Genomic DNA, 14,683 nt, shown 5'->3' on the forward strand with positions numbered 1-14,683 from the left:
TGCAACTATATTTTTATTTACTTCGTATATTTCGAACTTTATATTTATGATATTTATATTTGTATATCTTTACCGCCAATCTGCGATTGGTTACTTGTAAATATTTTGTAGTTATAAAATAAACATGTATATATAAAAAAAAATGGGCGCAAAAGAATAAACATTGTAACAACTATTTCGTTCTATCCTCTTTTTTATTCTTCCCATTTTACTCTATTAAACAATAGAATTATATATTTTTTCAAAAGAATTTAAGAATCAAAGAAAGTTTGGTATTTCGTTAAATATTAAAAAATATAAACATTTTATTGTTGTCTATATTATTTTTACAGAACAAAATTATCTGTATTATTTCAAAAGTTATTAAAGTTTAACAACACCCCTTGAGTAAATAATTTTAGTAAAAATAACAAGAAGCCGTATGTTCACTTTAAAATACCCGTGGGTTATAATTCAGACATAAATGTGTTTATAAGATATTTTCATGTAACTATTTCAGACATAAGTGTGTTTATTTTCTATCGCTATCGCTCTTTTTTAAATCGCTTTTTTAAATTACTTTTCGAAAATATGGCTTTAGAATATCACAACAAATCAAGTAAACTTTATTTCTATAATTCTTGTGCGTCTTTTCTTCTTGCTTTGTTTATCAAGGTAGTACAAACGTTATACGTACACTAACAGTTATACCCTAATAGTGCATTCTCATTTTGAAGTATTTTATAGGGGAATAGAATAATTCAGGCGGTGGGAATAATCTGCTACAAGGCGCACATAAAATAATTTTCTCTAAAAATGTTATTATAATAAACTCGTTATAAACATAAACTACTTTATGGACAACGCCATAAGGGAAGGCCGAGGGCACGTGCCCACCTACTTTTTTCAAAAAGACTTTTTTTTTTGGCAATTTTTTTATTTGTGTGTAGTTAATTACTTAAAGTTTTCTACAACCAATAAGAAAAAAAATTTTAATTTTTATACCTTAAAAAATATTTAAAAAACTTCTATTAATATTAAAAACAAACCAAAACTGCGTAAAAACAGCCAACCTTAAACCTACATAATAAGATTTTTTTTTTAATTTATAGGAGGTTTCTAGATAGAGAATACATTTTTTAGTTTCATTTTTCACCTGTAGTCTAGAGGGGTGACACTAAAAGTTTACCGCCCTGGGTGACATCAACCTCAGTGACTCCACTGCTTTTTCTTGTTCTTCTTCTTTTTGTTTTCCTAATCTTTAGGTGTCACTCCATAGGCTATATAAATGACATCCAAGTAATTTCTATTAATTAACAATGAATGTCGTAAACTTTATCAATGGTTGTATTAAAAGTAATAATAATAAATCTAAAACATATCGTGTGTAGCGGATATTTTAAAAATAAATTTGAAATGGTACCGGTCAACTCTTACGGTTGGCAACGCCGAATAGGTTATCAACGCTATCCATGGTTACGAAAAACATGTGTCCACTGATTTCTCCGAGGTACCTTTCACGAACAATATTTAATATCCATGAACAATATATGGTAAATTTTTTTTGAATTTGCAATTGTTATATATTAAAATATTCGTAAGGTTTTAATGTGGATATATAAACACAACATTAAAAATAATACTAGTAATGATTATATTATATTATTTTCTATCTTCCTTTTGTATATTAATAATACAACAACAGCACCAACAGCAACAACAGCAACAACAGCAACAACAGCAACAACAGCAACAACAGCAACAACAACAACAACAACAACAACAACAAAAACAACAACAACAGCAACAACAACAGCAGTAATAACCACAAACAAAAACAACAGCAACAACAAAAACAATAAAAAAACAAACAACAATAACAACAGCAACAACAACAGCAGTAACAACCACAACAAAATCAACAGCAACAACAAAAACAATAAAAACAACAAAAACAACTACAATAATAACAACAGTAACAACAACAGCAGTAACAACCACAACACCAACAACAAAAACATTATATTTACCAGAAATATAGATGTTTTACATAAGCATGTAGTAAAAGTAGAAAAAGTAAACGTACAATCTATATTCTGGATGGTTCACTGTCCTATAACCTGCCTAAATAGAAGAGAGCAATTATAAGCTAAAATTAAACAAAAAAACAGACCGAAAACTAGTACACACAAAAGATTCTTATTAGACAACATTTATACTTATATCATATCTCATAAAAATCTTTTATCACCAATAATACTATTAATGTTTCTATTTATCTTGATGTAACAAGTATAATTTTAATTCACTTTTGAGCACATATTTTTCGAAAAAAGATATTGTCTTTAGTTTATTTTGAAGATAATTCCAGTTTGTGTGTAGTTAATTACTTAAAGTTATATAACAACAACCTATAAGAAAAAAAGTTAAATTTTTATACCTTAAAAAACATTTAAATAATCTCTATTAACATTAAAAAACAAACCAAAAAAGCCAAAACATTACAGTGTAAAACTTGCAAAGCTATTACTAAAATGTTATCAATTTTTATTTAGATAAAATACTAATTAACCATGAGCTTTTTTATCTAAATTTTAAAAACGCTCGCAAAATGTTTATTGCTTGCTTTGCCCGCCATATTCTTCATTAGAGATGAGCAAAACACTGCTTGTACTCTCACTTATTCATGTTGAGGCCTTTATTTTATATATATATATATATATATATATATATTTATATATATATAAATATATCTATATATCTATATAAATATATATATATATATAAATATATATACATATATATATATATATACATATATATATATATATATATATATATATATATATATATATATATACATATATATATATATATAAATATATCTATATATCTATATATATAGATATATATATATATATATATATGTATATATATATATATATCTATATATATATATATATATATATATATATATATATATATATATATATGTATATATATGTATATATATGTATATATATATATATATGCATATATATGTATATATATATGTATATATTTATATATATATATATATATATATATATATATACAGTGGTGTGAAAATTATTAAGACCATTGTTGAAAAAGTAAATTTTTTGAATATTTCCTTTAAAGACACGCACACAATGTCATAAAATGGGCATAGTTCAGTATTTTGTGGATGCTCCTCTAGCTGCAATAAGTTTTTCAACCCTCTTAGGCATTCCATCAATCAGTCTTGGACACATGTCTTGTATTTCTGGATCATGTGTCCAAACCTCTATGAGCGCCTCAATCAATGCGACTTTTGTTGTTGGTTTTCTGTCGGCAATTCTCTTTTTGACTATCATCCACAAGTTTTCTATCGGGTTCATATCAGGTGAATTACCAGTCCATGGTAGGATAGGAACATTATTACGATTCAAAAAGTTTGTAACAGAGAGTGCCCGATGACACGGTGCACCGTCTTGTTGGAAGATGAAATCACCATCAGGAAAATGAATTGGAAGTTGAGGTAGAAGGCTTTTCTCTAATATGTTGATGTATTGATGTTGATTCATTCTGCCTTCAACAATTCTAAGGGCTCCTACACCATGGGAACTTATCATTGACCATATCATTACTGAGGTAGGATGCTTGACGGTCTTTACCAGACATTGCGGATGAAATTCTTCCCCAGAACGACGGCGCACGTACTGACATTTATCATCGAGTATCTCGAACATAGACTCGTCACTAAAGCAAACCTAAAAATACAAACACACTGTAAAAGCCTTGAGCTTACATTAGATTAACATCCTGTAATCACTGGTTACATGTTCAATTCATTTTGAATTCATGAAATAAACATAGCCATTGCTACAATGTTCGATACATAAAACAATTGCACTAGTGGGTAATGATATTAAACATCATTATTATATGAAAAAATATGTTACATTTTGCTTCAACTTAAAGTACATGATTGTAAGCTCTTATATAAAAAATGGTAAAGGGTAAAATACCTTTCTCCATTGTTCTGTGGTCCAATCTTTGTGATCCATGGCCCATTGCAGCCGTCGCATTTGTTGAGCATTGGTCAAGAGCGGTTTTTTGCGCGGTCGACGTGCTACAAATCCATCTTGTATCAGCCATCTCCGAACACAACTTGTTGAGACATTGATCTGGTGCTCCTGCAGCACACCCTGGAGCTGCTTGCTGGTCATTCTTCTGTTTTTTCGAACGTTTGCAAGCAGAACCCTTCTTGCACGTGGCGTCATGACTGGTTTTCGTCCTGAAGTGGAACGTCTTGGAGAGGATGTAAAACCAAAGTCCAATCGTTTCTTGATGGTAAAAACTGCTGTTTTACTTAGTCCACATCTCTTGGCAATTTCCCGTTGTGAAAATGTTTCCAACTTTAATAATGCTTCAACTTTGCCTCGCTTTCTGGGACTAGGGTCAGCAACTTTACCCATATTTTGAAAATATAATATAATCTGACAAAAAAAAATGCTTAAATAATCAAAATCACATATTTAAAATCAGAAAAATATTAAACTGTATCACTAACAACAGCAATAATCTAACAAAAATCACTTATAGTTCGTTTGAACCATACATATTCACTTGTCTGCAACTTACATTTCACAAGGCAAAATATACCAAATGTTTACTAAAACACATAACTCTACAATAAAAGTTAATAAATTAAAATTAAAATTAATAATTTCAATACTCAGCCACAGCACGTTTATAATAAAATAAAGTAGTGCTGCAACTTTTTTAGAATCTAAAAAGTGGTATAAACTAAAAAAAAAGCTTTTTTTCTTGGTGGTCTTAATATTTTTCACACCACTGTATATATATAGATATATATATATATATACATATATATATATATATATATATATATATATATATATATATATATATATATATATATATATATATATATATATAGAGAGAGAGAGAGAGAGAGAGAGAGAGAGAGAGAGAGAGAGAGAGAGAGAGAGAGAGAGAGAGAGATTTTTTTACTTACATGTTATTCAAATCATAGGCTACATTCTCTATTGAATTTGAAGCAAAAAAATAAAAACTAAGGGGCCAATTTAGGGATTAAAGAATACCCCTGCTATGTAAAAACAAGGAATGTATTGCTGTTGCTACCGTAAAACCAGGAATGTCAAATTTTTTTGTTTTGAAAATATAAATATGGCCAAAAAAATAATGGTAGATGCACATCCTGAAATTATAAAAAAAACTAGAAAAAGACAAGTAAATGGCAGAAAACGAGATAGTATAAAAAAAGAAATGAAACTTTTAAATCATATAATGGGCAAGTCTTGTAACTGCATTCCTTTAAAGTGTTTTGAAGTCATTAGTTTGCAAGATAGACAAATAATTTTGGACAAGTTTAATCAAAAATCATGTAAAGACCAACAGGATGCTTTTATAAATCAAGAAAGAGATCGATTATAACTCCAATGGAAGTGAGACAAAGAAGACCTAGAATACGAAGTAAAGAGAAAGATTTACACTGTTATTCTTATCATTTATTAATAGCAAAAGACTCCCTTGTAAAAATTCAAATTTGTTATAAAATGTTTCTTTCTATATTTAACATAAGCAAATCTAGACTTGAAAGAATACAGAAGGTCTTAACAACGACTGGTAAGTAGTTGTACATTTTCATAAAGCAAGTAATTTTTTTTTCAAAATATTTTCAGGGTACACACAAACTTATTGGCAAGTTAGTGCAAAAGCAAAGTCAAAACTAATTAAAAAGTTGTCAAGTATATTATTAAATGTTTATTGGATTATGATTAAAAAAATGTTCATAAGTTTTTGGTGTAATATACCACCATAAACCAATGAGCATATATTGGATTTTTATTTGTAATTTATAATAAAATTAAAATAATTTAAAGTTTCAAAGTATAAATATAAAAATGTTTTTCAGCCTAGTAATCGTAATCGTCATATCCATTTTCCACTTTCAGTTTTGGTTTTTTTAGTTTAAGAATTGGTTTGCTCTTTTTTTTTAAATTCTGTTAAAACATATTACTTTTTTTATAGGAATGTCTCCCAAAGATCAAAGAGGGAAACACATGAACCGTTCTCGATGTTTTACAAAAGACAAAAATGAGAGGATCATAAACCATATCCGATCTTTAGAGGGCAGCAGTTTCATTACACTCTCAAAAAATCTATGAAAGTCTACCTTCCTGAAGATCTTGATCTTAGCAAGTTGCATGCAATGTATTTAGAAAGTCACCCAGATGAATCCTGTTCAAGAGAAAGTTATAGGTAGCAAAAAAAAAAAACTTGATTTTTGAGCAATGTTTATAACGTTGTAAACAATTCTTATTTATCTTAATCATATCAAATTTTATTAGTATTATTTTTTTTTTTATATTCAGATGCATATTTAATAAGAAGTTTAACCTTGCCATTGGTTACACAAGAAGAGACACATGTTCGACATGCAATAGATTTAAAATAGATTTGTCAAATAGTCATCTTTATCATGAACTAGAAAAACTTCCAGCTGAGTGAGAGGAAAGGAAAAATTTTTTCTTAAAGGAAAACTGCTGCTGTACACAGTGCACACTCTTTGACCTGGTTTGCTGCAATTGCGTTTGATTTTTGGAAGAATCTTTCTTGCCCTAATATTACAAACAATGACACATATTACAAATGAAAACTTTCTTTGTATACTTTTAACATACATAACCTGGGAGCTAATAAGATTTACCTTTTTTTCCTATGATGAGACAATAGGAAAAAAAGGATTGAATGATGTAGCATCAATGTTGTTGCACTACTTTATTGAAATCCTGTCTAAAGAATATATTCTTGTTATTATTCTTTGAAATATATAAATTCGTTGAATACATATATTTGTATATATATATATATATATATATACATATATGGAATATATATATATATATATATATATATATATATATATATATATATATATATATATATATATATATATATATATATATATATATATATATATATATATATACAATATATAAGAATATATATTATATATTCTTATATACTCTTTTGAATATTCGTTGAAATAAAAAGTAACTTAAAAAAAAAAGATAATATTGGTTTGTGAAAGGATATTTAAGCTTAAATCGCTCAAAGGTAACCCTAGTTTTAAAGAAATGTGTTGTGCAAATCAAAAACAGGGAATGTCATATTTAGAGACAGGTTGCAAAATTCAATAGCAAACCAACAGTTTTTGTAACTATTTGAAAACATTACGTTTTTGCATTCATTTAAAGGTCAATAAAAAATAATAATCAAGATCAAACTTCTTCTTGTAAGTTTAAGGGGGTAAAGGAAGTCTTTGAAAATTGATTTTGAGTTTTCTCAGTTTGCGAAAAACTGACATACCCTGTTTTAACCATGACCCCTTCATATATATATATATATATATATATATATATATATATATATATATATATATATATATATATATATATATATATATATATATATATATATATATATATATATATATATATATATATATGTGTATATATATCAGGGGCTATTCTAGAATGTTTTCGACAGCGCCAACCGTATTTGGGCGTCAATTTGGGCAGTGCCCAAGTTCAACTTAGAGAACCTTATTGTTTTGTTTTTTTACGGGTTTTTTTTTTACATTTTTTCAGCAAATATTGTATGTTTTAAGGGAAATATCTTTACAATGAATGCTGGTCGGGGAGGAGGGTGGGGTTATTGATGACCAAATTTTTTTCCTAAAATAGCCCCCGTATATATATATGTACATTCTGATTTTTAAATTGTTGACTTTATTCTAGATAGATTCTAGAAAATATTCAGACTAAGTAGATCTTTTAATCTTTATTTAATCTACATACTTATATATAATGTGCCTAATTTTTTATTGAAAAATGAAAAAGAGTAATGGTGAAAATATTAATTTTAGACTTGTCTTTTTAATAGTTCTACACTACCTTAATAGTTCTACACTACCTTTTATTACTTGTTTATTTTATTATTTTATTATTATTTTTTAATATTAGTAATATGTTATATTACTTTTTTTTAATTTTGAAGTAAAAATGATATCAGAGTCAGTTGTTAGTAAAGCAAGAGATTATGATAAACTACCCTGTACAGGAGAATGTGATCAGGTATATAATTTTCAGTAATAGAAATGATATATTTTCTAAACAGTATTATTAGTTCCTGATTGTATAAAGTATACTAGATTTTATGATAATAACTCTTTAACTATTTTAATCATGAATTTATTTGCATAATTAGGATTAATTTAGCGTGAAAATGGAGCTAACATGTTCAAATTGTTATTGGTCAGATTTTGTACTTTATAAAATATATGTATTTCAAGAAATAACAAAGAACTTTTTCAATTTTCATGTAATGTAAGTCAACAAAAAAATTTAGTTGAAAAACTTGAGCTTTTTAATAATATATGCGAAAGAATATTAAATGTTATGTTTTTAAATTTAAAGTTTTGAATAATGATACTTAGTTAAAACACATTTTTATTTTAAATTTGTGTAACATAAGTTAAAACTACATGCATTTATTAAAGATCTGGTGCTTTTTCATTAAGTTTTTGTTTACAAAATGAATTATGTCACGTAATTCTTATTTCATCGCGTTGGTTTGACAAGGTTCTAATTAAAACTTTTTATATTAAGAAAATTTAGAAATAAAATCTTATTTAAATGTTAATTAAAATTGTATTGTTTTTTTACTTGTTTATGTATTCCTATTTTGAAATATAAATATACATAAATAAATAAAAATAAGAATTATATTTATATAATTCTATAAAAAAAATTATAAGTATTTTTATTTTGACATTAAACAAAAAAAAAGAAAAGAATAATTTGCTATTCTTCAAATATAAAAAAAATTGGTTAAAACCTTTTTGTATTTTTGTTTTAATAAAACAAATCGTTTGTAGAAGCAATTAAGGGGGGTTATCCATAAAGCCCATCACCCTATATTTTTCAGTTCTTAGCCCCTTTCCTCCTGTCACAAATGATCACATATATCTAAACCCCTTCTCCCTTCTAAACTGTGGTAGCCGTTTTTACATCTAAAATACTTTAAAAGTTTTAAATGTAGTACTTTGCAGCATTATAAAAATTCAACCTACTGAAAGTAATGCATAAATAAAATACACAACAGAATAAAATGCACAAACAAAAATAAAATGCGCAAACAAAAATAAAATGCACAAACATGAGAAGTGTAAGTAAAAACTTTGACAAACCAAAGATTTTCTTATTTAAATGACTTATTATGTACCAATAAAGTTGTCATACTGAAGTAATTTTTTAAAGTTGCTCTTGGTCTTGTGGAAAAAATGTTTTTGATTTGATAACTATCATACCATATAACATTTTGAAGTTACGTCTCAATTGGTTACAATTGGTAACAAGGTTACATTTAATTTTTTTAAATTAAATATTAAATAAATAAACTTGATAATGCAGTAATGGTTTGTTTATCATTGCCGTATCTTTTATTTTATTTTTATTGTAAAATAGCTTTGTCTCAATTGGTTACTTTGTCACAAAAAAACAATAAAGTCTCAGTACCCAATATTATGTAATGTAAGTTAAATATATAGTATCTTGAGACTTGCTAGAAGAGAGCAACAAATCATTGTTTGTTTTTTCAGTAAAAATGAACATTGGTTGGTTGCCCCTCTCAAACAAGTTTTAAAAAACAATCCAAGGGACTCCGATGTCTGACGCTTACTTTGACCCATGTATATATATATATATATATATATATATATATATATATATATATATATATATATATATATATATATATATATATATATTATAAACTATGTTAGTGTATTCTACAAATAGAGTGCTCAATGTTCTAAAATGAACAGAGCAATAATAAATTAAATTAGTAAAAACACTTATCTAAATTTTGATTACTTCAACACTGTGTTTCACCATCAGTAGGTTCATCAGGAAGAATGTCTAAACATAAAAAAAATTTCAAATTATAGAAAAATTAGTTCACAGGAAGTTGGGAATTGTTATAATTTTTAAATCCGCTTTTTTTAAGAGCATCTTCATACACGCGTTTGGAAGAGTTAAAATTATTTTAATTAGAGGAGTTTTGATTAAGTCTATTGCTAAAACTTGACTGCCCTATGAATGGCAAATGCTTACCAAAAAATATTATTTACAAATGCATTGTTTCCTTGCAAAACAACCCTGATAAACATTATATTGGCTTAACCGAGGCTTAAACATATTGGCTTAAACATATTGGCTTAACCGAGGGCAAATGGAAAAATTGCCAATTATGCCAATCACAAACAATCTTTTAAACATAAAAAATACTCAAAAGAGACTATGCTGTCTAAATATATTTGGCAACTAAAAGAAAAAAATATTAATTTTAAATTAAACTGGTCTATCCTAAAAACTGCGCCTGCCTATAACAACATTTCCAAAAAATGTATACTATGTTTACAAGAAAAAATTGAAATTATTACTCATTTAGATCAAGAAAATTTACTGAATAAAAAATCAGAATTAATTTCTAAATGCAGACATGTTCCTTTTAAAAAATTATAAAAACAAATGACCAGTCCAAATTTATCCTAGAGAGATGCAAATTTACAATGATGGGAAAAAGCTCAAGCTTAACGAATAGAGTGGGTCCAACTATGTTTGCAATGCGTTTTTGGACCTTGTCTAGAAGAGAAAGAGCATCATTAAAAGAACCCAAAAATGACAACAATATTCCATTCCAGGGACAAATAAGAAATTTATTTTTAGTTATATTTATAAATGCAATTGGTTGGTATTGAAAGGGTTTATGCAGTTGATATTTTTGAATCTTTTGTAGATTTTATATTGATAGATTAGGTCACCTCTTGCTCCTTGTGTTTCTAAAGACAGTTCCTAAAATTTTTAGCTGGTCCTCATAGCTGTAATTTCTTAACTCATTAATAATTTTTGCCGCTCTTTGTATGTTTTCTATAGTTTAATGTCACCTTTTAAGTATGGACACCTGATAGGCACTGCATATTCCAAATGAGATCTTACTAAAGATAAATACAATTGTCTTATTACGATTCTGTTATTACTTTTGAACATTTTCCTTATTAATCCTAAAAAATGATTTGCTTTATAAGTTTTAGTTGCAATATGTTCCTTCCATTTAAGGACTTTTATGAGAAATACACCCAAGTCTTTTTTCTTTTCAGTTGTTTCCATTTTCATGTTTATTTAGTTCGTAGCTATAATTCTTGTTATTTTGACCAAAATGCATTACATTACATTTTTCCTCATTTAAAGTCACAGACCATTTCTTAGCCCATTTCCATGTTTCATTAACAGCATATTCTAAACTTAAACGGTCTGTTTCATTAAAACAGCAACTAATATCTTTATGTTGTCTGCAAACAATTTGCAGTGACATGTAATATTGTCAAACATATTATTAATGTATAGAACAAATAGAATGGGTCCCAGCATCAAGCCTTGAGGTACTGTGCTAGTTATCTATATCCAATTTGATGTAGAGCCTCCTAATTCAAAATTTGATGTAGAACCACCTAATTCGAAATATGATGTAGAACCTCCTAATTCAAAATTTTTTTTCATAAGTTTTTGTGTATATGTTTGACAAAATCAAGTAAAGATTATGTAAGATCCATTAGAATAGTTTTGGAAACTAATTAAATTTTATCGTTTTTTAAAAAACCACAAAAATGCAACATAATAAGCTAGAATGCTGTTGTTCTTTTTTTTAACTCAGAATGTTTTAATTTTTTTATTTTTGACTGTTTTGGATATTTAATTTTTGTTTGTTTATAATTGTTTTTTTAGTTTTGACATTTTACACAAGGTGTAAGGTTTGTACATTCATTAACTTAAATAGGTAGAACATGCACGTAGAGTGTATAGGTATGTACTGATATAAATAGGTAGATATAAAAAGAAGTATACATACATTGATTGACAATGCATTTGTAAATAATATTTTTTGATAACATTTTCCATTCCTAGAAAAATCAATTTTTTTATTGCTTTTGGAATTTTCAGTTCTCTTTTATTTAAGAAAGTCATTTTTTGTACAGCTATAGCTTACTTTAATACTACTTTTGTTAAAAACTTCGTGCAATTTATTAGAGGTAGGAAAATATTTTTCTAGGGACAGATGTAAAAAATGTCAAATGTAAAATATTGCTAAGGTAAACTTTCTAAAATAAAAAGTCTTGTATGGAAGCTTTTTAAATAAATAATCCCTCTGAATCAACAACAGTTTTTATTCTATATAAAAATCAAATAAGCAGGGAATCGAATAATTCTAGTAAAAAAGCGCTTTTCATAACTTTACTGTGCAGTCACGTCAAAAAATTTTATTTAAAATTTTATGAAAATAAAAATAAAATTTAACCTTCAACTTCTTTAACACCACAAGATTATTCAAAAAGGTAGCTTGTTGGTTGTAAAGAAAGTGTGTGAAGTGAAAAAGCAAATATCTATCAATATTAGATATTTGCTTTTTTATTTCACAATTAAAGTTAATTTTAATTACAGTATTCATTAAAAAGATATGGGATATTTATGATAAAAAGTCAAAGCAAATAAAAAAAAAAGTGCTATGATGATTGCTTTAAATAACCAACCAAATTTAGGTCTCAAATTAAGTGATTGTTAATTGCAAATTAAAAACCGTCAACTCTATTTTTATCACTTAACTCAATAACTTCTATTCATAAAGATATTTATATTGATCTTGAGTTATGATATAAAATCTCATTATAAAACCATCTCTTTATATTAATAGTAAACTTAATGCTGTTTGTAGTATCCTTTCAAGCGTGTTTGACATGGAACTTTTGGAAGCGATTGTAACCAAGGTAATGGCGAGAAAGAGTCACAGCACTTTTTTTATAAGAAAATGTGAACCTAAGTGTATGCAAATATCTAGCTTACGTAAACTTCAAATTATGTAATGTTAAAACACATATCAAGTTTAGGAGTTTTACTTTTATTTAAAAATTGCTTTGTGGCAATATCTCCTCAATTTTAATTTATAACATTTTTTTGCTGCTTTATAAAGTCTTTTGTTTATTAAATACTATTAAAACCTTTGTCATACAATACACCTTAATGGTTGAAGTGGTTAGCTCGTAGCATTTCTAAAGTACTTTTGTGACTTTTAAAATACAAAATAAAACATATTTTAAGTTCTATAAATATTATATACATAACTAGGGTTTACAATACTGGATACCAGGATCCCGTCTTATTTTATAACCCCAAATTCTCGGGATTATTAAAAAAAAAAAATTTTCTACACATCTTCGCTTCCAACAAGGCTGCAAGCAACCACTAATTAAAGTTGGAAGTTACTGAAAGAGAAAAGATGAAGATTGTAGAGATAACGATTGATGGATGACTTAAAGGATTGCAAATTATATGAATCAGGAAAACAAGATGAAGTAAGCAAATTCCAAAGAGCTGATGTTCAAGGAAAAAAACTAGACGAATAAGCGTTTTTGGAGCACTTAGGAACAGTCACAGAAAAAAGATGGCTTAATTGAATGACGAGTAACACCAGAATGAATTTTAGTAGATGGCACAAGAGACGCTAGTTCTTTAGAGCAGTGCCCCTTATAGTATTTGTAGAAAAAAGAAAGAGAAGCAACATTACGACGATGTGATAATGGTTGGAGGTTGGCTGCAAGAGCAGGTCCAACTATGTTTACAATGCGTTTTTGCACCTTGTCTAAAAAAGAAAGGGCATCATTAGAAGATCTGCCCCAGATATGACAACAGTATTCCATACAAGGCCGGATTTGAGATTTATAGAGATAGATAATAGAATCTGAAGTAAGAAAGTGTCGAGCTTGATAAAGAGATGCAACCTTAGTAGATGCTATTTTTGCAACTGATTTGATATATGGTTTCCAAGAAAGATTGGAAGTAAGAGTTATTCCTAGAAGATGAAGAGTAGATGACACATCGAGTACATCACTGTTCATAAATATAGGAAGATCTAACTTATTGCGATAACAATTGGCTGAAAAAGATTGAATTTTATTTGTATTGAAGTTCACCTGCCACTGTGAGTCCCATGCTCTAGCAGAAGTGAGATCCTTTTCAAGCTCAAATGCCCCCTTCAAGCAATCAGAGAGTGTTAATTTCTTATCATGACACGAATAAATGGTAGTACCATCAACAAACAATGCCACCTTAGATGTAAGAATATCTGGAAGATTGTTAATGTAAATTAAAAAGAGGCCAAGAATAGAACCTTGAGGAACCCCTGAAATTACAGAATAAGAAAAAGAGTGCTGTCCATTGAGGACAACTTTTATACTACGATTGGAAAGGAAGGATTCAATAATCTTAAAGATGTTGCCAGATACACCATAAGAAGAAAGCTTATGGATAAGACCAACATGCCAAACTTTATCAAAAAATATCCCAGGATTTAGAAATTATAACACTACAATTAATACCTGTGTTTCCCGGTAATACCTGTGTTTAAATTGCGTTAAAGTAAAACAAAAGTAACAACAAAATTATAAAATTTAGTACCAATGCAATGTAATGTTTTTGTTATTGATTTATAACTTTAAAGTAAGTTTAATCAATCCTATATATTGTGACCATTACTGGCG

At 27.5% G+C, this 14,683-nt stretch overlaps 1 protein-coding gene across 12 annotated transcripts in view; it reads left to right on the top strand.

Moving 5' to 3' along the window:
- Positions 1-1,219: 1,219 nt before the first annotated feature.
- LOC101235714 (leucine-rich repeat and guanylate kinase domain-containing protein) overlaps positions 1,220-14,683 on the top strand; it is an 87,822-nt gene continuing 74,358 nt past the window's right edge. For 6 of the 12 annotated variants that reach the window (XM_065817248.1, XM_065817249.1, XM_065817257.1 and 3 more), the window contains exons 1-2: positions 1,220-1,532; positions 8,089-8,165. In XM_065817248.1, coding sequence (XP_065673320.1) covers positions 8,094-8,165 — 72 coding nt within the window. In that variant the 5' untranslated portion in view covers positions 1,220-1,532; positions 8,089-8,093. The remainder of the gene's footprint in view (positions 1,533-8,088; positions 8,166-14,683) is intronic. The other 6 variants (XM_065817246.1, XM_065817253.1, XM_065817254.1 and 3 more) reach the window with 4 other exon arrangements.

Source organism: Hydra vulgaris, chromosome 14 (assembly GCF_038396675.1).
Source record: "Hydra vulgaris chromosome 14, alternate assembly HydraT2T_AEP".
Taxonomy (NCBI): domain Eukaryota; kingdom Metazoa; phylum Cnidaria; class Hydrozoa; order Anthoathecata; family Hydridae; genus Hydra; species Hydra vulgaris.